This window comes from Pezoporus flaviventris, unplaced genomic scaffold (genome assembly GCF_033815535.1).
Source record: "Pezoporus flaviventris isolate CSIRO_AGI_PZ_B2104156 unplaced genomic scaffold, CSIRO_AGI_Pfla_v1 ptg000030l, whole genome shotgun sequence".
NCBI classification, from domain to species: domain Eukaryota; kingdom Metazoa; phylum Chordata; class Aves; order Psittaciformes; family Psittacidae; genus Pezoporus; species Pezoporus flaviventris.
In genome coordinates, this window is record NW_026892578.1 from 11,322,322 (window position 1) to 11,349,507 (window position 27,186).

Sequence of the window (27,186 nt, forward strand, 5' to 3'; positions counted from 1 at the left end):
CAAGAGAAGAACAATTTCTTCAGGCTGGGAGCTCCACCTTCTACTTTCTTTCATTTTGAAAATAGTCAAGATGTTTTAAAACTACTTCCTATGAAAATTTTGTATCTTTGCTAATATTATGAGGTATCACGACCACATATATCTTCTCAGAGATTAATTATATCTATCCAGAAGGCTGCTTCTGCACTTACTGCCCCGAAGCATCTGAGGGAAAAGAAATTTGGACTTCCCAAATAGCTGTCTAAATCATAAATTGCTGACACAGACTGAATATGGCACTTCTGCTCTCATATACTGTGAGGCCTACTGAGATGTCCTAATTAGCACAATATCAGATAATCATTGGTGAAACATGGCCACATTTCAGGCCCAGGTATCACAGCTGTTAAAAACCATACATTTCTGAGTTTAAACTTTAGGTGTCTCAAACTTCATTCATAGCGAATACTTTCAGACTTTTGGAAAATACACTTCAAGCATCCACTGATGCTTAAGACGTGAGAGCTGAGGACATCTGTGTTGGGAGAGGGGATGGGAGTGCAGAGTTCCATCCATGTCAGTTTTCATCCTCAAGGTCTGGATGCTGCTTTGTTCTACATCCCACTGAATGTTAAGGAGATGGTTTGTAATAGACAAGCTTGTTCTAGATTTTCTCTTCCCACTGGCACATGCATTTACTTACGTATTTATTGAAACAAACTATAGTTGAAATAGGACATTTTCTAACTAGGGAAGGAAAGGAAACAAAACTATGCCTATTTTATACACAAGAAAAACTAATGAACAGCTGCAAAAGTACACCAAAATCTGAGTACTGGGTTTGGCTTTCCATGGTTCAGAAAATGAGTGGAATTTTAATTGGATCCAGACTTTCCCATGTGTTCATGTTGACAGCATTTATTATTGTAACTGCAAGGTCCAAGCTGATGCTTCCATGTTGTTTAATGGGATATATTAGTCTGTGTAACAGAATACATAAATACCCAAATCTCTTGTTTTCCTCAGCTTTTGAAAACACAGTAAAAGCTGGGGAAAGTTATTGATGTTCAAAGTAAGGCTTAGTTTACAAGTAAGTGATACAAGCTCTCTGCTTTTTCCCCAGAGGTATGATGCAAATGTACTCACCCCTGAATGATAATATATGTTTTGACATTGAAGTTTGTAATGCAAACAGCAGGCAACTTACTTTTTAATACTTTATCTAGTTCAGTTTTGATCTAACAACTGCCTCTGCAGACCATTAATGTTTTAGCTTTGTGGAACACCAGCCACTCAGCTAAAGAATAAGCTACAAAGCAGTCGGCTATAGTGTCCTACCATCCAGAATCAAGTCAGTTTAGATATTCAAGGTAACCTTCCAGAGCACCAGACATCATACTGTATAGTCTTTGCAACAAATACTATTATTTCTGGGATCAGATGAATTTAAGCTTTCTTTTCCTTTTTCCCAATTGAACTTTTTGGTCTTCCTGGCAGGGGTATTTTCCTGTAATGTTTTATACCCTCCCTAAGCATCACGCAGCCATTAAGCACTATTCTCTACTGCTCTAATTCAACGGGTATTCCAACTTATGGGAATAACGATGTCATATCTAAGGCTGAGAAAACACCAACTTCTGACTTTTTCTCTGGAGCCTAACTGTACACTCTCTTTGTTTTTCAACATTTGGCTGAGACTAGCACTTGGATGGGTCTGCCCTGACCTTCAAATTTAACAGGGGTAAAAGAAAGGTGATATTTGTGAGCAGCAATCTGAGGGTCAAAGAGATCGTTCTGTACTTGCATATTTCCTCATACTGTGAGCTTTCAAAAAAAGGATTTACTGTTTGGGTTTACTTTGGGAGCTTCAGCTGAGATGAAACTAGCAGCCAAGCTTGGGTTTTTTTTCCCTATGGTGTAACCTTTGGAAAATTTCATCACTGTAGTCTATTTGGATCTCCAACCCTGTTCTACCTCAAAGCAAAACATACAGACTGTTAACCTGATGAGAACCTGACAAGTATTTCACCAGATGTAAAAGATGGCCTGTTAGTCGCCATCAAAAAAAAACCCCAATAAAGTCACTGACCCAGAAAGCCTGAATTTCACCAGGTGAAAGATAGGAAGGAAACCACTTAACAGAAAGGTATCATGCTTGTTTGGGTATCATAGCTAATGGGAAAAAGCGTACCAACTCACCTGTCTTACTCTCTTTTTTGAGCTTCCAACTCTGAATATTCCTACTGTCTGGAGACCTGCAAGTGTAGCACATCAGACAACTGTTTTATTGTTTAGTTTTCTGCTGAAAATTGCATTGAACCAAAGCTGTCTGGGCTATGTGTATTTAAAAGAATAAAAATCCCACATTGTATTTATCTACATACCTGTACATACACTGCTGAGGCAAAACTCAGTTGTCTTGAAATAAGAAACTATTCACTGCCATTTTTAAGGGTGTCCCATCACCTAACCTTGCAAAATGACATCTCCATGACCTCATAACAGCCTTACAATATCTGAAGGGGTCCAATATCTGAAGGGGGTCTACAAGGATGCTGGAGAGGGACTCTTCATCAGGAATTGTAGTGATTGGAGAAGGGGTAATGGGTTCAAACAAAAACAGGAGAAGTTCAGGCTGGATGTAAGGAGGAAGTTCTTTACCGTGAGGGTTGTGAGGCACTGGAAAAGGTTGCAATGTTCCATTCCTGGCAGTGTTCAAGGCCAGGATGGACAGAGTCTTGGGTGACATAGTCTAGTGGAGTTGTCCCTGCCCATGGCAGGGGTGTGGAACTAGATGATATTAAGGTCCTTTCCAACTCTAGTCGATGATTCTTGAGATGCCATTTTAGTAGTGTTACTGCTACTCTGCGAGGCACTGACATGTTCAGAGAGCAAGGCACTGTTCTGCATTCAGAGGTGGCACTTGCAGGACTGACACCAAAGGAAACAGGCAATAAAATAACTAAATAATTTGGCACACTGAGCTATGGCTTTGGATACAGGAAGCAGTTTGTTTTGGGGGTTACCCACATGCTCTGCAGTGCCTGTAAAGACAAAGCTGAGAGCTTCCCTCAAAGAGACATAAGTAGGGCACTCCGGCTGATTACGAGAGGGAAGAGCTCCACTTGGGAGTTGTGTGCAGCTTACAGGATAGGAACAGCCATTATATAATCCTATAATGGCTTATAAAGAACTACCGTTGTACTTCAAAGTGCATCTTGTGTCATTTAGATACTGGAAATGGCTGTGGCCTGGTATTCCATTAGCAATCAGTTCAAACTTTCTTCTAGCCCTATAGAGATAGCAGAATATCAAGCAATTGATAACATGGTTGTTGAGTGGACATACTTTGCCAAGTAACAGAAAGTAAAAAATTTCAGAGTAAATGCCACCTTAGAGGTGACATGGTTTTTAGCAATGAGAACGTGAGTAGAAATGCTAAGGGACTCAAGCAGTTGTGTACCTAATATCATTTTGCACAGTTACACATTTTTTGCAAAAAAATGAAATTGTCTATAAATTGAAAGGTTTATGGTCTAACAAAGGCCACTCCGCAACATTCTTTTTCTCTACTTACTTACAAGAGATATAAAATAACCTCGCAAAACAAATGCCCTTTGTAGGCAACAAGGCTACACTTGCTTGTTAGAGACGTGTAGCTTCACAATAGTGCTTGGAGTTGCAGATACTCAGCACAGATGATCAGGTAAGATTATGCCCTTTAGTCACAACATAACAACTCCCTTCAAATATTCTTTATCTTTGGTTAAGAAAAGATTAGCCTGATGAAATAACATTTAGTAAACTCAGGAACATTGGCAGGGAAACACCTGAGAAGGAGATATTCATATTGGGCAAAAACTGGATGATCAAGTGACATAAAATCACAGTATCCAAAGGATATTCAGCTGGATAGCTTTTTTGGCTGACTTAAACACTTTTATGTTCTCCAAACTCAGCTACCCTTGCTTAAAGGAAGTAATTCATCTCAATTTACTCATCCACACAATCACTTGTCAGCTATGGTATCTTATCTCTGTAAAAGGCTAACAATGACTCTTTTTCCTAGAGTTCATTTATACATTTGTATGTAATACAGTTTTCAATTATGTATTGTAAAAGCTTTGCATTGTTGTTTAAATCGCAGTCCTCATCCGCGAAAGCCTTTCATTCAGAGTCAGTAAATGATTTCTTTCTGATCAAGTTAGGCGTCAAATGCATCATCTGGTGTTGCAATCATCATTACTTAATGGTTTATTTATTACCTGGCCATGTAATAGCTCTGTCTTGCTGTGGTCAAGTTATTTCAATTCTCATTAAAAATCTTTACAAGACTAAGATACATTGGGAGAGATGTTGGATAGATACCTTGATTAACTATTGTTTCTGCATTACATAAAGCTGGTGGGAGGTTTGTGTCTAGACGATCGTGAAGACATGAGAAGAATATTGGCAGAAGCTTGTAATTCGCCTCAGAGAGAGCAGGCCTGATCCTGAGGCTGGTCAGGAGGACTCAGCCAGGGACAAACTGCATAGCCGGCCCACAAGCTTTGTAGAGAACAGGAAAAAGCTTCTTGGAGGTTAATGTAATTCAGCATAGGATTTTTTTCTTTCTCTGAGCTTGTATCTTCAAATGATGCTTCCAGTTATGTCTTGCACTGTAGTATAAGCAGTTAAATTAACTCTTTCACCTTAATATCCACTCGTTTGTGAAGAATGATTCCAGGCTGACTGGCACACTTTAGACTTTCATTCTCAAGGTATGGGTAAACCTGTGGGGTATGATGAGCTGTTCCTGCACCTGTGGGGTATGATGAGCTGTTCCTGCAGAACTGAGCATTCCAGTTGGAGATGAACAACCTCTAAGAAATGTCTCTTCCCCCATGCTGTATGGTCCAGTTTGCAAGCTTGTAGCATAGATCACTAGTCTGGGAAGGTGTCATCTATGTGATTATTTGTGAAACAGTATCTTTAGCAAAAGTGAATTAGGAGGCAAATTAGGAAGGAAAGCAATTTACTGTCAAAGATGTCCTTGCAATTGGAAGCATATACTTGCTTCTCAAAATGTGCAATTATTTATAGGATAGTAAAAGTATATCTGCCACTCTTGGGAAAATGAAATATTCTTACCATGCTTTTCCAAGTGCTGACAGCAACTATCTACAAGCCGGGGAACCTGCCTGTAAATAGGGTTCAGACTTAGTTTCTTATCTCTTGCTTTTTCTTTCTTGCTCTGTGCTTCTGCAGGCAAAGAGAGCTGTAAAGCCTCTAACAATCTTGACTGATTGTCATCAAGATCTGTAATAGAGTCCACAGACATTGCACCCTGTAAAATACACACACATAGAACAATCATTAGGTCTGAAGATATATAAACATCACAGGATCTTATCTAACAAAGACTTTTGCCTACCTGCATTTTAAACAACCTAATATAAAAAATACAGTTTGCTACACAGGTTTTGTAAAGTAATTAAGTTATAATACCAGTGTAATGGATGAGAAAACCACAGTGGTACCAATGCTATTATTACCACACTACAACAAATGCAAATTAGATACTGAAAAAACTAAATGCTTTCTTATTCACTTGGCACACTTTTTCATTTTTGTAAGCCTGCACATACTGCAGGACATGGATGAACCATGGTCCATGTGCACCTCAGCAGCACAATATTTATGCACATGGAGATATATATATATGCATTTTTAAACCTGACTCCCTCCCTCTTCTGTAGCTTGGGACATATTATCAGTGAAAATGATGCAAATAGATTTACTACCATACACCATACACAGTTAACTAATAACACAAATACATATAACTGCAGAGATTGAGATAATCCCCACTTTATCACAAACCAAAGACAGACCAGGGAAGTAGAGGGGTAATATTTTATAGATAATTCTACTTCATGTATCCTAGTATTTTAGAATCATTAAAATTCCAATGAAATGTTTGAAAACTGTGTTTGTATTACAGCAAGGCACAGAAGTTCAAGCAGTCTGCAGGATAAAGCAGCACAAGCAGCAGGAGGTTTATGGCATGTTTCAGTGTTCAGTCTAGAAAAACAAGATTTGTTTTTCAAACCTCAAGATTACTGTCACTTCAAAATGACCATTTTCCTCAATTTTTGATTCACCTACCAGGCAAAAAAATTTTAGAGGGCATCAAAAATATTAAATATTAATAAAGCTAAAATTAAAAAAATCAATTGCAATTCTCATTTAAAATATCTACTGTAAATTTCTTTCTTTCTGAAACAATGGATACATTTTATTATAACATAAAATACACTGTAAAGGGATCCAGCACACCATCCTAAGAGAATTTATATTCCCATTCAAAACTTTGCTGACAAATCTAATTTCTTAAAAGCACACTGTTCCACTGACAGCTGTTTCATAGTCTGCTGGTGAGATCTCTATGTCTGTTAAATGAGAACTGTACAACTGCTGGTGAATTTCAAGCTCTAGAAGTATTTTCTTCCATCAGCCTGGACAACTGAACTTTACAAAGATTTCTGACTCATAGGCAACTCATACAAAGTCCACTGAGATTTCAAATTAATTAGAAAAATTTTAGTTAAAAATATCTTTTTATTTTTAATTAAAAAAAAGCATCTAATTTATCAGGTACATTTCTGTTTCTTAGAACTTAGGGAAGACTTATAAGTAAAACACAGTGAAGTATTTAGATTTTTTTGGACCCTTAAGAATGCATCTTTGATCTTGATTTCTGATGTGTCTCAGAAGTACATTTGCTTGATTCCCCTTACCATTTCTTGTCAAAAGGAAGCAAACCAAAACACACACAAAAAAACCAAACCCCAAATCAAACAAGAATCTCTGGCTGTGATCCATGTCTGTACAATTCCAACTGCAATTTTTTTTTATTTTACAAGTTTGGGGTTTCAGACATCAAAATTAGTTGACTGACATTGAAAGCCCTAACACCATCCTCACTGCTGCAGCTCCCAGGCAGTTCCTGTATGACAGATGCTGACCTTTATACTCTGCCTTTACTGGTCCTTCCCTTCCTGCAGGACATCCTCACCTCATGAACCATTATTATCACAGGGCCACTTAAGTCGGATTCAGATCCCCAAAATAGATGTAAATATAGTCAGTTCACCATTATCCTTGGGCACTTTATCAAAGTTGTGGATTAACTGGCACACTGAGCTGGCTTTAGGAAGAGTGACCTTGAGCTCAGTGGCTAAAGTACAGCACTGCTTGGCAATATCAAGCCCAGACCAGCTCTGATTTTAAATTTCGAAGTGCAGAGGAAAGCAATACTAACATACTCCATGGATCCAGTTCAAACTCAGCCAGACCTACTAATTTAGGCTCAGCCAGACCTATATGATTGCTGGAGAATGATGCAGGAGATCATGCACATTGTTGCTCACTACTCCAGGACTATTAACACAGACATAGTGCTACCATGGACTGCAGTGCCCAGCAGCCAAAGAAAAATCAAGTTCCATCTACTAGGCATTACCTTTGCACAATAACGGATACCAGTCCCTAACTGAAAGCCTCAGCTGAGTGTTTGAAGATTCACCGGAATACACAAAAGTGAATGGTACAGTTGCAAAGAAGGAAATGGTAGTGATGAACATTCCCTCCAATTTAAGTGGACTCCAGTTGTCTACGGAGCATTTGTGTGAGAAACTGGTTGTATCAGTTCCATGTACTTACTTTTTTTTAAGTATTTACCCCGGCATAGTTGAAAATAAACAGTGAAACATTGCCCAAGAGATAAAAGTGCAAGCTTCCTTATGATCCCCTAAAAATCTCAAGGGAGTAGAGGAAGTACACTGATAAGCAGAAGTATAAAGGCCAAAACCAGACAAGATATGGGATGTGAGTTGATATTAATATTAAATAATTGACAATTCATGAAGTACATTACTGAATGACTGAGGTTCACTTTCAAGAGAAAATGCCAGATTTCTCTATGTCACACTGCCCACCTTCGCCTACTCTTACTTTTCTGTAGGTGAACCATGTGCTACTGCATCCTCGTGAGTATGGACTAAATGTTCAAATTCAACACCCTGAAAGCTGCAGTACTAGTATCGCCAAAAAAACCCACCCAAAACAAACAAGCAAAACACCTCCCCAAGCATCAAGAAACTTGGCCCTGGTGGAGCTTGAGCCTTTGGATATAACAAAGGGTCCAGGTTCCTTTTGCTTGCTGGCTGGTCAAATGCATGTCAGAGATATTACCACACTTGAAAAGAACATCAGATGACTCATATCTGGACACATGAGTTACCTTTCCCTCACATGAAAACAGGTTCTGAAGCCAATGGGTATGTACGGTGAATTTCTCTTTGTCACTATCCTCTGAAAGAAGTTGGTGGGTTACCCTTCATATTTCCATTCAAGCGTAGTTTGCACTTTTATTTGAACACAACTTCCTGTTCTGGACAGGTCAACAGCTGTGTGTTATGCATATGTAAGAATGCAAACATCTTCAAATATCATGCCCTCAACTATTTGCTGACAGAATGCAGACATTTCAAACTTCAGCTGACAACTAGAGGGAAAGAAGGTAGGTCACGGGGCTCTTCAATCGTCTCTTAATTTTCAACTTACTCCTGTTCTACCCATCTTAGCACCTTGGCTTGAAGGGCCCTACATAGCATGTCTCTGAAGCAGGTTTTATCCTAGGGATGAAAGAAGGTGAAGATCATAAGAAAATATTTTATTTTCCAAGGTCTGCTCTTGTACCCAATTTTTTTTCTTAAATTACTTAACATTCATTGCAAATGAAATTAAAAAGCAGTAATTCTATAATCTTTATCCCATGGTAAAAAGAAAATAAAATCTACTACTGTTAGTAGTTGCAGTGCTGAAAAACTGGAAAGCTCAGAGCATACAGAATACCACAAAAAATGGTCTACCAGGTACCTATCTGACAGGCAGGATTAACATTCAACCCAAACCATGACACTGCTGCCAAAAGCATCTTCATGCCCTGTATACAGAAACATCCTTCAAAGAGCCTGGTACAAATATACTCTGACAATTTCTTACTCACCACCAAGGACATGATCAGAATTAGACCATGGGGATTTTTATTAATACTAGGATAGGGATTAATAGATTTATTTCCAGGTTTGTAGAGCTAAATTAACAGAAACATATATATATAAATATCAATCACATAGGTTTGTTTCTTGCCCAGCTGAAAAAATTAGGTTGAAGATGGACGGAATTTGTTACATCTAAAAGACCTAGACTGGACGCAGATAAAGGGAGCGAACAGGAAGACTCTAAAAAAAAATCTTTCTAGCACTTTGCTATCTGTTACAGACTTGGACAGATCATATGACCTTTTCCCACCAGCACCAGAGAAAGATTTCTACGACAGTTAGAATTTTCTGGTATTGACCAGGCTAGATTCCACCTAAAAAAGAAATCACTGTTTGAACATGACAGAAGAAACACCCCACAGCCCACAGACACAACAGGTTTTTTTTGTGCTCCAGCTAGAGCCTTTGGACATACTGGCATGCACCATAATGTGATAAGTTTACTTACACGCCTCCTTGCTCGTGGCGCTGGCTCGGGTGTGTTTGGAGAAGTGGATTCATTTGGTGTTTCTGAGGTTGAGCTAAGAGATGAGTTACTGCTTGAAAGTTCTTTGTTCTGCCTTTTAGTTCCAAACGGCAAGAGAAAGGCCACAAAATCTGAAACATCTTTTTGCTCTTCCTTCTGAGAGTCTTGCTTGAGCTTGTAGGCCCGGTCATTAGCAATCACTTGGGACAAGGGCATTCCAAAAGCCTGGGGAACAAATTCTGCAACAACAACAAAATTAATGTTTACTGAACATCTGATATTTATTTAGCACAAAAAGAATTGAGTATTAAGCTGTTAAACAGAAAAACAATCCAAAGTCCCTTTAAATATATAATAATTCCAAGGAGGTACTGGACTGCATAATAATAATAATATTCAAATTATAAAACAATAGAGGAGATGTGCCAGGTAATTTTAGCCCATGGTACCTTAATCCTTTTTCCAGTTGGATAATGCAAGATATACCACAGAGAATCTTGGAAAAATCACTTGAGAGTAGATCTGAGATCTTAACTTCTATTGATAACAACTGCAAGTCAAGTACCTTTGGATACAACCCTCACGTTTCAGACCACTTCACCAGATTTCTCTCACAAATGCTGCAAGGCACCAGAGTCAAGAGGTACAGGAATGTGCATGGGTCTCCTTACAGGCCAGGAAGGTATGCATCTACCTGTACAGGGAGCTTGTAAATGCATACACTATTCTGACTAAGCCTCCAAGGATATGGTTTTAAAGATATGTATAAGAACTATACTGCTTTAACATACTGGTAAGATTAAACTAGTTTAATAGTGGTATATCAGTATAAAGGTCCTTTGTAACAGTACAAATATATATAGATATACAAAAATAAGTGAGAATACAGGTTCCTCTCAATTATCAAAATGAACATCATCCCATCTCACATCAATATACCTGTAATGTACAAAACCAGCACATGCTTCTGGTCTCAAAGTAAAATGCTCAAATATTACACAAAACAAGAAAAATGCTCTATCAGCCAACAACAACTAACATTGAAGTTTCAAATCTAGACCTGCCTCAGATTAGAACCAAAGCCATTGTGCCAGACTGCCAACTAGAACTTTTTGTTATCAAATGAAATGAAAAAATAGCTATTGACTCTATTAATCCTGATGAAAAAGGGTACAACTACTACTAGGTTCCAGCTTCAGACCTGACTGTATCAGGAAAAAATAAAGCACCAGATATTAAAAGCAACTGTTTCATTAATGTATCAAAAAAAGAATTAAAAAAAAAGCAAAAAAAAAAAAAAAGGCAAAAAAAAGGAATTCTTGATTTTTAGACAATAGTCTAAATGATTAAAGGCTGAAGCCCCTCTGGGGACTTAAAGTACCTGACCACAGCTTTGATGACACTTTCAAATTTTATCTAGACTTGCATTACTGTTAGATTAAAGCAAGATATTGAAAGCAAGAGTATGACTCTCGAATGAGGACGTTACTAGCCTGTCGCACTAAAGAGACAAGGGCCTGTTGTTCTGATTTGGTGAGTAAAATTGCTGCTCTTTACAAGTATGAAATGTTAGACATGAGCTAACTTTGGTGGCTAGACAAAATTAAATCAGGAAGCAGAGCCTCACATATCAAGCAAGTCTGGAAGCAACCTGTGAGTAGAATGACATCTAAAAACATCTGCATTTAATTTAGGAGAAGAAAGAACATCATTACATGGGTATCAAGCAATGCAGGAATTGCCAGTTCCAGAAGTCCAGAGTTAGACCTGTCCCTCGTGTACCTAGCAGAGTGCGCCCATAGAATTATGAGAATTTAATTTTTTACTGTTCTGGATTATCTTCCCAAAGAACATTTAAGAACATAAACTTGAAACACACATAGGCAACATGTCTCCCCCTTCTGTCGTTCTATCTGTGTACTTTGTTATACCTCCAGCACCCCTATTTAACTGTCCTTCCACAACATTTCCTGAGAAAAGCCACTGAGCCAAATGAAATCCTGAACATTAAATATTTTTCTGATTTTGTCTTACAGCCACTTATACGTCCAATTGTGATAGGACAGCAGTATGTAAGCCAGTGATGCCCAACAGAATGCTGATGCCATTGGTCCTACAGTAGGATCTCATCAGTGCTTCACTGAAATACTTTCATTACAAAGACCTTCTCCCTGACTTCATTATGTAAAGGCTGGTATTTTGAGGTAGTTGCTGCTCCTCCTTGAAAGCTCTCAGGTGTGGGATGCCAGGTTTTTAATTGTTCTTGCTCAATGTGCCTGTGAAGCAGCGAAAGGATTCTGAGCCTCTACTCTAGGTTGCTTTGCTGTAGGCCTCCTCCTCAGAGGATATGAACCACTTCCCCGATTTCTCAATGTCTGGCAGAGATGAGGAACTGGATGAAAACCAACTGGCTGATTTTCAGCCTAAATACAGATGGAAGTGATGCTGGCTGGCAGTGCTAATTACGTTAAAGTATTCACAAAACCAGTAAGTTTTTGCTCTTTTGTTGAAACTAAGAGAATTGGTTGCACCCCCTGCAGACTGGCTGCAGCCTTAAGTTCCCACCAAATCTAGTGTGCCTGTGGGGGGCGGTGGTGAACATGTTTTGACCACCAGTCTTCAGAAGTATTCAATCCCAACAATTTCCTTTTTGGACAAGTAATCTCACATCCATTAAAATGAATGCTAGCTCTTTTGATATTTCAGATTAAAAAAAAAAACACAACAAAACAACAGAAAACCTAACCAACAAAAACAAACCAAAACCCCAAAACAAAGGAGTTGTAAATGTGCAATGAATTTTGCAACTCACTGATGGAGAGAAAGGGCACTGACTCAGACATGTAGGTTTGAGGCTCTCATCTCATAATTAAGGTAAAAGCACCAACTGACTGTTTACTGTAGACTGGGGTTCACCTCTGCTAGAGGGGTTTCATTTGCATGAAGAAATGTTCCTTAGAGCAGGGGCTCAAACTTTGGTCTGTTGTATATATACCCATTGAACGCCAAAGCTACCAAGTTAGTTACTTTCTGCAGACCAAATAAAAATTTGATCACTTACTCAATTAGAAGAGTGGGCAGTTTAAAAAGAAATTTTGTAGAAAGCACCATATAAAAATATGAAATAACCTGGCAGGCCGCACAATCAGGTTGGAAACACAGACTCATACCCTGGGCTGGCAGCACATAAGGACTTGACTTCTGATCCATTTTGTATTTTAGTGTTTATTGGCAAAGGATACAAGTTGCATTTTGGAGAAGTTCATAATTTGTCTTACCAGAAAATCCGTCTTGCAGCTGAGGCAAGTTTCTTAACAAAAATTTTGATCAAAACTGATATGCTCCTAAGAAATCTTTCTGTAGTGGTAAATCAGCATTTTCTAATAAAAAGCAGCATGACACTGAACAACTCCCAGCCAGATCAAATAAGAGTTGCAGTGATCAGAAATCCTTTTCTTTGCTAATCAAATGAGACATCCGGGACATTGACCCATGCAGTTTGTCTACTTGGCCTCATGCCACCCCATCTAAGTATAGTTTCAAAGACTTCTCTGAAGTTTCAGCTGGTGAAAATTCTGGTTTCCATCCCACAAATCATAATGGTCTATTAAAAACCAGTGAGGTGTATTCTCTAGACCTTAATGAGGCTTTCAATGCTGATGAAGTGAACAGCACACACTACAGCAACTTTGGATAGTCTCCTTAGCACTTTAAGTGCTGGTTTTATGCTGTTAAGAACCTTGTGATCAAGACCTACTGAGGCCTTTGTACTAACTCTATTTAAATGAGAGGAATAGAATGGAAGACAGCTCAGAGAATAATATGATTTAAAAGAAACATTTAAATAGGGAGGGGCCTTTAAACCAAACTCTCCATCCAGCCAGCCTGGGCAACTGTTTTGTTAATGGAAATTAATTACTTTGGGTCCATAGAGAACGATGAAAGCAAGAAAATAAGGAATATGGAAACCTTAATCCATAATGGAAATAGCAAAACTCCTTCCATCTGACAGCTCATCAAAACCATGCACTGCTTCAAGATAACACTATGTTCTCAGGATCAGTTCTACATCTGAAACTCTCTTCCCCAGCTATCTGGAGCTCTCTGACCTCCAAGGATTGATATAAAGCCTTCCCAATCACTTAAGCATTTGCTGTGGGTATGTCTTTGTTTTTTACATTTTAAAAATTAAGAGGTTCTTCAGCATTTTAGTTGACTTTAGTACAAAATATGACAGCGTTGCTTAAAAAACCCCTTTTGTATGTGTAGAGAGCATGAGAAACATTTCAAAGTTTTTTACAAAGCACAGTGGGGTGCTGGAAAGGCTTGGGAAAAAAAGGAAAAAAAAAAGGGCAGCACATTTCTGATAAACTGTAATTAAAAAAAAACAACTTCATCCATTGAGCTTTCCCTTTAGGCTGCGCCAAGGCATACTGACATCATGATAGGCTGAATTACTAAAGAACAAATGAAAACATTGAAAAATACCTCTAAATTTACTGAGCATGGCTGGGAAGTAAACACAGAGGATGTTTTCCAGAATTCTGAACTAAAGAATGATCAAACACCTACTGTGGGACCTCCATATACCAGAGAGTATCTGGAAAGACCACAGAGGAAGGCTTTTTCTCAGGAACTCCAGCATACACAGCAGCTCTGCTAAGGCCTCACAGATGAACCTGTCAAGTATTTACATTCCACATAGAAACATCAGCAAAATGGATGCGTCTCAGTTGCTGAACAAATCACGTAACAAGTGATTATTATTTCTGAGCATGTCTCTTAGCTCACTTGTAGGTTTTACTGGAACCAAGGCAAAATGGAGCTGGTTTACTGACAAAAAGTTCTAGGACATATCCTTTCTGGGAGGTGCCTCTCTCAGGAATGCCTGTGTGTACTTTCCAAGTAGGCATGCTTACGCTGACTCCCGTATCACTGGCAGAAGACAGACAAAAGTCTACTCTTCTGCTGACATCAAAATTAGAAGTGGATTTGTAAGGAAACAGTACCCAGCTGCCAGCATGCAGAGCATCCTGAGAATTTCTTATTCCAAGCAGCACAGACGTTTTACTGCTCCTCTGGCCTGAGTACTGTTTCTCAGCAGCTAAAGCAAATGTTTAGAGACATATGTAGACAGCAAGATTGAGCATCATGATGGCCATTAATAACAAAGAGGCTGAGTAGAAAAAAGCAAAGACGCTGAATGATGTAAGCTGAAAATACTACTTAAATATCTGGGTGCAGCGTTTGCTCTCCTGTTTTGTCTGTTTACATCCAGCAAGTTTTGCTATATCATGCTCTGGTGAGTCACTCAGTGATGTAAAATTGAAAAACACACTTAGTTTAGAATTTTTCCCCTTTTAATGAGATGACAACAGATGTACTTGTTAAAAAGGGCAAAATAAAAATATGAATCTCATTTAAAGTGCATTCAGTTCTACTTTGGTGCCTTTGCTGGTCTTCAAAAGAATAACAGTTTGTGGAAACTCTCAACAGATAGGTCCATTGACTGATCCATCTAAATAAGATGTCATGTTACAAGAGTAAGAACTCCAGGGATTAGAGTGAGTCCTAAATGAAGAGATTAAATCTCCAAACAGCCCTAGAAGAAATGAATACCATATCCTTTTGGTTATGCTTTTTAAGTGCAGCCACCTGGTGGGGTGCGATGAAGTACAGTCTTGGGCACAAATTGCAGCAAGGTGGTACCTCTCCAGAGAGAGTAACTCCAGAAGTCTACACCCTAAGGCAGTTCAGTGCATGTCAGTGCTAAAGGAGAAGGTTTCTCAGGCAAGACCAAGGAAGCAAGTACTCCCTGCTCTTTCTCAAGAACTGCTCATGCCTCGTGCATCCTGAAGCAAGGCCTCCATCGTACTTCCCTCATGATCAGCACAACGGCCTTTGTCCCAACTCTTTGGCTTCCAGTGCCAGGCACATTTCAGTGATCTCTGGCTGCAAACCACATACAGAATCACACACTGCTGCGTGATCATCAGGATTAATCTTTAGGAGCCTAGCTATTGAAAAACAACTTTTCAGGTAGGACGCACTCCAGACGAGACCTAACATGGGCCCCTCAGTTGTTACTTGCCCTACTATGTAAGGTCTCCCAGTCAAAATGTTTGGAATAAATTACATACTTTTCAAACGGCAACTGTGCTTACAAAAGTGATGCTGAAGGGGTAGAAATGCTGTTTGACTTAAGGAAAGCCATCTGTATAAAGCGGTGTGAAACTGGCTTCCCTACTTCCCCTCTGGTGTCCTGCAGCCTGGTCTCACTATCTCCTTCTCATCTAGACTGGCTACCAGAAAAAAACACCCCTAAACCACCCCCCACAGAACCCCTAAACAACAACAACAAAAAAAACAAACCAAAAAACCCCAACCAAAAAGAACCCAAACCAAACAAACCCCACAAAAAAAACCCACCAAAAAATCAGAAAAATCAACTGAAAAAAATACCCCAAACCGCAAAAGAAACAGAAGGAAGACATTCCTTTTGGGCATGAGAACTATGGACCTGCCCAGGGGGGTAAATAAATCCTCCCAGCTTTTTGTGTGAGTGCACACACATTCAGTGTGGAGTCTTTATTTTGGACTGATTGCCCAGAAACAGAAGATACTCTTTATAAAACAAATGGTAGAAAGGCCTGTTAAAAAACCACCATGTAATGGACCAGGATGATATTTCCAGCTCGCTGTGACACGCACTCACCAAGCGGAGGTCAGACACTGACTCTGGGTGACATGAAGAGTACTGCTCAGAAAAAGTGGTGGGCTTGGCCATGACATGAGCATGGCAGGCTCACCCTTATGGATACCTGCAGAACGAGGCCTTACATTTTACCTTCCAGATCCAGCTCGTCACCTGAAAGCTTAGCAACTTTCCCTTCTAACTCCTAAGGCTAGAAGAGATGCTGGTGCTGCTACTTTCTATAGGAGAACAGCTGCCTTTCACCAACTGTGCCAGGCTAATGTCTCACATGGCACAACGCAGCACCTTGTCTGGTTGCTCATCCCCCCTACCATCATGGATCAAGAGTCTGCTCAGCACGTATCTGTGGGGCAGATGATCTTTAATAACTCAGAAGGGCAAAGAAGTGTACACCAGAAAAAAAACATGGACAGAAACCCTGAGAAGCCAGGGGCCATATGCTGCTGCTATCTGGGTTATTTTTGCCTATTGTGTTTGCTGTTGGAAACAAATAAGAGCTGGCATGGGTTTCATTTCACTCTGCTGACACAACATGGTGGGAACCTGATTCCTTCCAATTTCCTGGTGCTCTGTAAACTTGCCGACAAACCTGATGCACATGTCAATGCAGACATCCTGAAGAGAGAAATAGATTCTGCTGTTTGAGTAGTGCTGGGTTACCTTCCCCTCAAGAGTTAGTCCTATAACATTTTATACATGGAAAGAATATGTAAGCCATCTTTATAAATGAGAATAAGACAATGGAAGAGGAGAGAAGGAGGATAAAAGCAAATGGGTAGATGTTTGAAAGGCCTGAAGTGAGAAGAAGTTAAAAAAATAAAGAAAACAAAAAAGGAATTAAAATTAAGAGAATCAGCACAGTGATTTTTAAAAATGCTTGGGTATAGTTAACCAGAAGATATGAGCAATGACAGAAAACAGGAAGTAGATAAATATATAGAGGGATGAGTAATTATAAAATTGATGACCTTTGCTGTGGACAACTATTGAGCCCTAAATGGGAAAGTGCCCTCAGAAAACCCACTGTAATAAAAACAGAAAGTACATCCCCAAAGATACTAACTAAATGAAGTATATGTGCTATCATACAAGGTAGACACACAAAAAAAGTCTCTGAACAGGAATGTAGTAGCAGAAAATAATATTATCTGTAAGTACTCAACCAGTGCAGTTGTGCAATTATCAGAAACAGAGGTCAGCTGAAATAAAATGAGGCTACAAGGAATTCACTAAACAATACAAGGCAATGTTAGAAAATTTATTGTTTGAAACATCTTTGGCAACTGAGATTTTAGAGAAATAAAGCACAACTCCAGGTTAAGCATCTGCATCACTAAAGTAAACTATCACTTCTCAAAGCACCAAAGAGGCATTTTAAGAGTTCTGGAAGTGCAATTCCAAAGATCCACCAGGTTTGGGTGACACAGCAAAATTTGGTCTTTGGTGAATTATCAAATCAGTTCATTATTCCTAAAAGAACTGCTACTGCAATGAAAAAAGTGAGAACAAAAGGACAAAATGTATTTAAACTCTCGAAAGAGTTTCTAAATAGAAATTTTCAAAGGATATTATCAAAGTTGTACCACCCAAGGGGGTAGATAAAAAGATAAAAACCCTCAGAGCATCAAAAAATTGTGAGAGAGAACATTTTAAAAACAAAAAGCAAGAAGTGATACAGAAGAGAAACCCACAGACGGCCATGAAAATCAGTATCTAGCAAATGCAATGAAAAGCGGGGAAGGTTTTACACAGAACTATGCTGCTTTGCACTTTTAACTGTGCGGAAGACTATGGGGGGAGAAAAAAACCCACAACAAAAACAAGGAGAAAACTAAGCAACATAATGACTGATTCATTACGTTGCTGCCAAATGCAATGCATTTACAGGAGCAGTACAAGATAGAGTTTTCCCAAAGGTAGAAATGCTGTAAGATCAGTAAACCTCTTCCTAAAAGATTCCTTCTGCTTGTGGGCTCAGTCGTACATCGTGTAATTCTCATAACAAATGAAAGATTTGATACAAGCAATGCAACATGGGAGGCCACTGGATTTATCCAAACAAATATGTCAGGGGACTTACAGCTTTAGAAAGGTTAATGCAAATATTTTCCATAGCCATTTTTAAATCAAGAAAATAATAATCCCATGTATGAAGTCACCAAACAAAAATTAAAAGGAAAACATTTTCTTCCTGACAAATATCTAAAGTAACTTTCAAATGGGCATGTTCATTTTTTCAATGGAATTTCAAAGTCCCATCCTGCCAAACTTGATTACAAGTACTAACATCAGAACAACCAAATCAATTCTCTTGTTATAAATTTGTATGTTTGCGGGTGTGTGCTTGTGAAACTGTGTTTTACTAACACTTTTCAGAACTTCTTTTCCAGGATGGAACACAAAGTTAGATGCACAATTACTTACATGCAGAAAACCACAATTTCAGCAGCACTTTCCAGGTCTCAACATCTAGACTTAGTTTAAATGGCTGCAAATTACAGGCCAAATCCAGTGGATTAGGACCCAGCCCATAAAGCTGATTAGTGTCTAAAAAAAAGAGTACAACCATACCTGTAAATTCACGTTACATGGAGTCTTATTAAAACCCAACTGATCAGTAGCACTGAAGCATTTATATATTTTAAACATGGGCTATATACTTAAGGTTAAAAAAAGAAATGCAAACCAACTGACTTGCTTGATTAGAGCTGATTTTGTGTGCTTTGCAAACTGAACAAGGAGAGTGCAAATTCTGGTAAACAACCAGATCCCACATTATGCACTGGGGAGAAAGAACAATGAAGAAGAGATGCCGTCCTTTAACTTCTCCTTTTCTCCCAGGAAAAAACCTCTCAGTTGAAAAGATCTGGGTTATATTAATGACAGAGACAATAAAACATGTTTTTCAACTTTGAAATAAATACCTAGGCAGTACATCAGCTCAGTAACATTTTCCTTTCCAGAAAGTACATATTTAAGACTAGCGAAATCTCATATGCAAAATTAAATACTCAAGCAGTAAATATGTACTCATTTTATTTTACCTTTGTCTCTGTTCTTCTCCTTTCCTAATGAGTCCAGTTTCTTTCTTAATGATTTCTTCCTCTTTTGTCCATCTGCAAGAGGGGGAAATAGCAGAAAAGAAAAGGGAAGTAAGTGAAGAGAAAGAATGCTGAACAAACTGCTGTACAAGCTGTAGGAACACAGAATGAGATGCACATGGCACTTGGAGTCAGGAAGGGTGTGGGGTACATTTCACAAAGGCTAGGGACTCTCAGAAGTGCTTCAGCACAAAGGAGTGTGCGCTGTTTACCCAAATGCCAAGGTTGTACCGGGGAACCAAAACGTAACCCTCTGTCTGCTGCTGGGCACATCTACACATGTGTGGTCACACAGCCCATGTGGCAGAATGGAAAGCTGATTTTGAAGGCTTAACAGTGGAGGTTTGTTGCTGGATGCTCTTGATTACAAGTACCATAAAAGGTACTGTTTAGCCCTCATCCATGGTCACAAGGGCATGGTTCAGGTGTGGAGCTGAAGGTATTGTTTGGAGAAAGAGGATTACAAACCTCCAGGATAAATTCTGCATATCAGTCACACCAGTTGGGTGATAGCTGATCAACTTCACATGACCCATCTGATCTGAACTCACACTGGGAGCTTGTTGTTTGGTACAGCATGTCTAGATTGGTTTAGATGGATTAGAGTCTCAGAGAAGTTATTGTTCTGACACCCTATATTTAATCCAAGTGTTCACTGAGGTATTAGGGACCAAAGATTTTAAACAACACATACGCAGGTCCATTCTTGAAACAATTACGTCAAAAGGTTGGCTATCATTATTTCCTCCAGCAGCATCTTTAATAATGACAAGTCAACAAAACTGCATTTTATTTATTAGGTCTCAACAAACACCACGGATTAAGGCATGGGCCTGCTTTAACTTGTACCTTTTGAAATTTTTAAATTCCAAAGCAGTAGATAGGGTCTAACATAGAGACTAATGCTAACAGTAACACAGGCACCACTCTAGCTAAAGGTTAATGAACATGTACCTTTGCCTTACTAGTTTTGTAATATGGCAAAAACTCAGAAACAAAGACATCATATTTATATTCCACTTTTCAAGTGAGAAGGTCACCAAATGCTCTGTCTCAACATGTTTTTGTAGTTAGGTAAGCAGTGTCTTATGTGGTCTTTTAATGTGGGGAACATACCACAAAGGAGTGAAGTGGATCTTCACCGATTAACACCTACCTTTGTAACTGCAGGTAACAAGAGAACAAGCTGTTTCCCCAAAGTTTTCCCTCATCTCCGATTGAAAGCCCAGAATATTACTCAACAGACAGCTGGAAAAAATCTGACTTTTTCATAACCAGTTAATATCCTTTAATTTTTAAATTAACATTTCTTTCTACCTTATGTAAATGTGGTTTGACCAACTCCACTCCCATACTTGTGCCCTGTACTTATTTAGAGTGTATCTACTCACAGCACTCACTTAGCTATAACACTCACTTTCTGTCTTTTGAAGTAGATTGTCATTTTCTGGTTATGTTAATTCCCCTTTTTTCCATACCTGCCCCAGTGAGAATTCACCTCTCTGAAGTAAGGCTGACTAGAACAACTATGGTATTCTTTATGAGAGTTCAGCAATATAATGGTGGTAATTCAGTGCCTGATACGGCCTGTGACTAGATTTGCCTTTTTTGTAGCTATATGACAAGTTTATAACTCAAAGACATACTTTGGTTGATTAATATGCCCAGGCTTTTCACACCTTCTGACATTTCCATTTGATAAGATTGAGTTTATCACAGAAATGCTTTCACCTTTGGGCAATATGAATAGTTGGTAGCCTGCTTACATACACCTGAAAGTACTGTTTGTTTTTATAGGATTCCCTACTACCATTGTGTTCTGACTTTACATATTCATATTTATATAATTTCTATATTATTTTTCTATATTATATAGATTTTTTATATTTTATAGATATTTCATATATCATAATTTCTAAATTATTATTAATTAAATACTGCTTCATAGTAGCCTTTTGATAAATGACTCGCATTCCTTGGGAGTCTTAAAGCCTTTTAAATAAATATAAATGGATCTCCGAAGATCCATTTATCGCTACTTTGACATTTCACTGAAGTCTATCAAGATGTAAAAATGAGAACCAAAGTCAAAATTGGATGGAAAATACAGTGGTTTGCTATTATTACCTAGGCAACACCAACTTCTGGAGTGTTTGAGTGCTGCATATTCAAACTAAACAGAAATACTGGAAAAATGAAGGCTATTCAATGCTGAACATAGGAAAAAATGGCATTCATATCCACATGGAAAATAAGTTAACAACTCCTAGGGACAAACTATCAATGCTTTCTCATGAACCTGTGATTCTGTGCACTCCAACAATGAAGTAATTCCTTAGTAAATTACAGACTGAGACAACACTTCTGTGTTTGGCTCTGCAAACCTTGAATTTTGGATACAAGCGATATTCAGGTCCAAAGGAATATAAGAAGCAGGAAACAGCAAAGAAAGAAATCAAAGAGTGAAAGAAGAGAGAGACCTTGGGCAAACGGGTACAGTTCCACTGAAGGCAGTGGAGCTATGACCATTTACACTCAAAGTTTACCCCACTGGAAAGACAAAGAGAACTGCATATGAAAATAAGATTGAGAGAAATCTCAGTGAAAAGCTAAAGCTTAGGGGATCTGCCAAGAAGTCTGAGGTCAGTTCCAGTTCTCCTCACCTCCAACAAAAGATGTGATTAATTACAGTCTATGTTCTGTAAAAATAAATGTTTTGAAATAACTGTTGATTCAGGTTATATCAGGCATGAACACTGCTGAAATATTCATAACGTGCCTAAAGACTTATGCAACCCCAGCAATGTAAAATCTTAAATTCTTATGAGCACAATTCATAATAATAATGCTAAATACTATCTGCAGTGAGTTTTGAGACTATAATTAATATTCAGAGCACTCTTGTAAAACAGGCAAAACATTATCAGCTAAAATAGGATTGTATCAGGTCAAAGTGCTATTAAATATGGACTGCTACTTTAATTTGCAGTTCTGAAATGTTTAAACCACAAAGTCATAAATGCTGTTGAGCTTTTACCCAGCCTTTTGTGTATATAATTATCACTTAATGTCTTCTTTCTATAGATTAACAATTCACTGCTCCTCCAACAGTTCCACTCAAGAATATTAGCAAGACAACAGACATACTGAAAAGACAACTGTCAAAGTGAAGGAAGCTACCTATTTTTCTGAAGATCAGCCACCCAGGCAGCTGTGCAGATGAGGGTTTTTTTTCTGTTTTGGTGTTTTGTTTTTTTTGGGGGTTGTTTTTGTTTGTTTGTTGGTGTGGGTCTTTTTTTATTTGCTTGTTTTTTGCCTTTTTATTTGATTGTTTTTTTGTTGTGTTTTCAGTGTGTTTCTTTTTTTTTGGGGGGGGGGGGAGGGGGGGGGGGGATTTTTTTTTTTCCCAGAAACAAACTTGGTTTGTACAAGACTTATTAATTTATATGTCTGCTGCATTTTTCACTGCAATGCATACATCACTCTCTGGGCATCTATATATTAAGACTAGCATGATGAATATTTAAAAGCCCAAGAGCCTAGAATCAAACTCCTGAGTGCATATTAAATTGCTACATGACCTGTTTTTCCAAAGTCATGAGCACTTCCAGGTTCAGTTAATGCCAAAAACACTTTTCTATTTGAAAAATTAGGTCATCTTTTTATGACTCTGTCAGTGAACCACAGCCTACACAATACAAGAGTATTTGCACTGATATACTGACTTTGGACAAGAATTGAGGAGCTTTACTTCTGAGGGTCTAATTTTTGAAATTTTGGGATAAAGTTGAAATTCAGCCGCAGTGTCATCAGTAACACCATTTAATTACCAGTTACAATCTGAAATCCCAGATTTTATATAGCCCATTTCACAGCCTAAATTTCACTTTAAGTGAGACCATGGTTCTACAAACCAAAAAAGATAATAAGAAGTAATTTTCATGCTGAGGATATGTAAACTTCAGCTTTAAATTAAAAAAAAAGGAAAGAAAGAGAACTTTGTAATTTTTTTTGACATTGCTCCCTTGCTTTGCACAAGACCAGTTAGCAACACCAGGTATGACTTGAAGAGAGAGAGTGCAGGCTAATCCTGCTACTATTATTTACTTCCTGCATTCCTGTACTCAATTTTACACTTATGGAAATCAATAAGTCTATTTGGTACGTACAGGTGTTTCTGAGCATAAGCAAAAGTATCACAAAGTAGGTATAAGGTATTTTTTCAATTTTCATGGCTTACCTGGAGTTAATATTCAGGAACTCCTGGCCACCAGTTTCATATTATGTCACATAATAGTCACCATATTGTGAAGCCCTAATCCAATGTTTTTCATAATTAATATTATATGCAGTAAAAGTTATAACAGTACCTGAGCTTTCTAAGCCTGTTTTATGACACTATTATTATAGTATTAGGCTTCAAATCACAGACAGTACCCTGCCAATAAGGTCGAAGTGAGCCTGTAACAAAAATAGGATTTTTCAGCACTTTCTTTCCTTGTGATTATCTATAAGAATGGCTGATCCTTTTATGTTACTTACATGAAAGGACACGTTTTTGCTAATCAAAAATATAATTCATAAATTTATACAGATATTTTAAGCCAATTTAATTCAGTGGGATTTTGGAAAAAGAGATCTTTTGTTGCTTACCAGGTTTCTGAGTAAAAAGAACTCCCCTCCCCATCTATTAGCAACTTCCTTTGCTTATGAGAATGGAGTTTATTATCCATTGGAAAAAAAATAAAAATGTCATGTTCTACAATTACGGGTTATTTTCACACTGTATAAAGAGAGTAGTTATGCAAGAGGTGAATCTAATATGTATAGCTCATTTAGCAAAACAGAAATGGATGAAAAAGTTGACACTGTGAGATTTCTGAAGTACTTTTTCATAGTAGATATATTCATGGCCTTTTTCCTTTAATAGCATTAATAATGGATCTAATTGCATTTCAAGGAAAAAAAAAAAAAGTATTTTCTAAAACGTAATCCATTCAGTCTCAAAAATCACTGCCCGTGGCACCATAAGGCATCAAGCTGGGCTCCTCTTAAGAACTTGTCAGTTCACTTCACTCATTGAGAACAACCTGAGAGCTGAATGCCAAGCAACAGTCTTTCTTGCCTGTGCAAGTAATATTGCAAGTAATACTGCAGGTAATAGAGACTCTTCAATCAGAAAACATTGCTAAATTCTGTTGACAGATCACAGCAAAGACAAGACTGTGCTTCATTCATTTACAGTAGTGCAGCATTTGTGGTTGAAGTCGCTTCTTTGGGTCACTATACAAAGCAAATTTGCTTCTGAATGCACATTTGAAGCTACTCTCCCAAGGAGGGTTCTGGTTTTACTTAGCCATTTCTGTGACTATAAATGTCCATCTTGGAATATTTATTTAGATTAACTTGTTGAAATGTCCTGTCCTCATACAGTAACTTCCAAAACACTGCCAGCTGCAGCACAGATGGAGAGTGAACAATTTCAACCAGAGAACCAGGAGCTATGGATTTTGGCAAAGAAAGCAATATGCAAACAGAATGGCTGAGCCTCGGACATTTTGACCAAACAGTCATAGAATACTAGGTTGGCAACCCTTTTAAGGGCAACAGTGAGAAAATGGGTGAGGTGTGGGGAAAGCTGACGGCACAGGAAATTGTTCTCTGCAATGCAGCGTATACAATCATAGAATGGTTACGTCTGGAAGAGACCTTAAAGATCACTTAGTTCCAACCCCCCTGCTATAGGCAGGCACACTTTCCACTAGACCAGGTTCCTCAAAGCTCCATCCACTCTGCCCTTGATATATTCGCCACTCGATAACACTACTTGAGGAAACTCACAACCATCAGACCAAAGAGTGCTTTTCATAGAATCATGGAATGTTTTGGGTTGGAAAGGACCTTAAGATCATCTAGTTTCAACTCCCCTGCCATGGGCAGGGACGCCTCATTCTAGACCATAGAGTCGAGAGTGAGGGATGCCTCACCCTAGAACATGTCACCCAATGCTCTGTCTAACCTGGCCTTGAACACTGCCAGGGATAGAGCATTTGCCACTTCCTTGGGCAGCCTGTTCCAGTACCTCACTACCCCCACAGTAAAGAACTTTCCATACTCTTTTTCCTCATCCCTCTTTGATAACCTGGGATTAGTGCATCTTCTTCAGATATAGGCTTCCACCCCTCTGGGCTAAGCCATTACTGATTGTTAAAATGAAGGATGGAGGGATTACAAAATCCAAATGTGCAGGTTTAAGTGGTGCAGCTGCTGGAAGTTTAAATCCTGCATTACACGCTAACTCTTTACTGTACAACAGTAAGAATTCAGTCATGCTGGTATATCAATTAAATTATTTATCTAGGAAGTATTCATAAGTTGCTGTGGGCCTTGTCCAGAAGGCAAAACTGTTGGAAACCTCACTTGCTTCAAAATACCTGAGTTTTATTATCAAATAACGTTTTACAATAATCTTTTGTAATTCTGATACGATACATAGTTTGCTTGCCAGGTATTAATAGATTTTCGATGATGCACATAAATTCTGAAAGCAGAGGTGATATACCAATTTATACCAGCTGAGCATATTACCAGCAATCTGTCCTGTCTTTTAAGGAAACACATCTAAAAAGTGTAGTTATTCTACAATTATTCTCAAGGTCTATTTCTATCAGAGTCATGTCCCACCTTGCCGAACAAAAAATGTTATGTGCTGCAAAGCAGCAGGATAGAGACTATAGCTGTAAGAAGATAGGTACAAACCCTTCTTCACAAAAAAAAAAAAAAAAAAGCAAGCTTACTTTAGACAATGCTCTAATTCAGATATCAAATATTACTCAATTCCTGTGGATAGAGGAATCATAAGAAAATGCATTTCAGCTCCACCTGCCTGTATGTTCCTGAGTGTATACAAGGTTTTAAAGAGTCTCCAAGTACATAAGTTAAAAGAAAATAACTCCTTTGGTGTTTTCAAATACCCTCTTCCATGAGTCTTCGTCGAGAGGGATTTGAGTTAACCAGTAGGCAAGTGCAGTGGAACACAGTTGAAGGGTGAGAACCAAATGTTGGTAAACAGGGTATATAGGATTCAGGCTCTGGAGCAAGGTCAGGTCTGCAGAAGCCACAGCCAGAGAGAGGGGGCCGTCAGCACAGACGACCCTGCAAGAGCAGTTGGGAAGGAGCTGCTTTCTAGCCCTGCTCCAGGCCAATGCACTCCCTCTTCTACTTAAGGCAAGAAGAAACCCTCATCAGACATACTTCCCTAATGCACTTTTGAAAGGAGCAATACACGTAAGATAACAGAAATAAATCTGATTTGCAACTGAAATTTTTGAAAGACGTACACCAGAAGAATACAGATGTTGAAGTAGAACATGGAAATTAAAAGGCTGCTAAGTCAGTATTATTAATAAAGGTTCAAAACCTTTGCACATGAAATACAGTTATTGGTATTTATTCTTTGGCTTTGAATCGTAATAAAGCACAAAATCTTAAGTCACTATAGAATCACCACATCTTACGTGGATTATTTGCAAAGCACAGGTCATCCTGGTTTACTCTTCAGCAACAAAAGTCTGGTACTGCATCAAGTACTAAAGACAGGTATGGCAGAGTACAATCAAAATACGTCTGTTACACTAGTGTTCTCATACAGATTTAGAAAACAAGGAAAAAGAATCAAATATACCTATGCTGCAAAACATAGTGCTTCAGAACCTCTGTATATGCATTTTGCTTCCTAACACTGGTTTGCTCAGGCCTTTCTGAGCTTTTCAATGTGGCAAATGGTCATGAGTAACATTTCAAAATGGATGCTGAGAT

The 27,186-nt window shown here is 38.4% G+C and overlaps 1 protein-coding gene across 3 annotated transcripts in view; it reads right to left on the minus strand.

Annotated features, from left to right (window-relative positions):
• ARHGAP6 (Rho GTPase activating protein 6) overlaps nucleotides 1-27,186 on the minus strand; it is a 325,484-nt gene that overhangs the window by 21,946 nt on the left and 276,352 nt on the right. For all 3 annotated transcript variants that reach the window (XM_061459904.1, XM_061459905.1, XM_061459906.1), the window contains exons 3-6: nucleotides 19,312-19,383; nucleotides 9,535-9,791; nucleotides 5,110-5,305; nucleotides 2,179-2,234 (exon numbers count right to left, since the gene is read on the minus strand). In XM_061459904.1, the coding sequence (XP_061315888.1) occupies nucleotides 2,179-2,234; nucleotides 5,110-5,305; nucleotides 9,535-9,791; nucleotides 19,312-19,383 (581 nt within the window). The remainder of the gene's footprint in view (nucleotides 1-2,178; nucleotides 2,235-5,109; nucleotides 5,306-9,534; nucleotides 9,792-19,311; nucleotides 19,384-27,186) is intronic.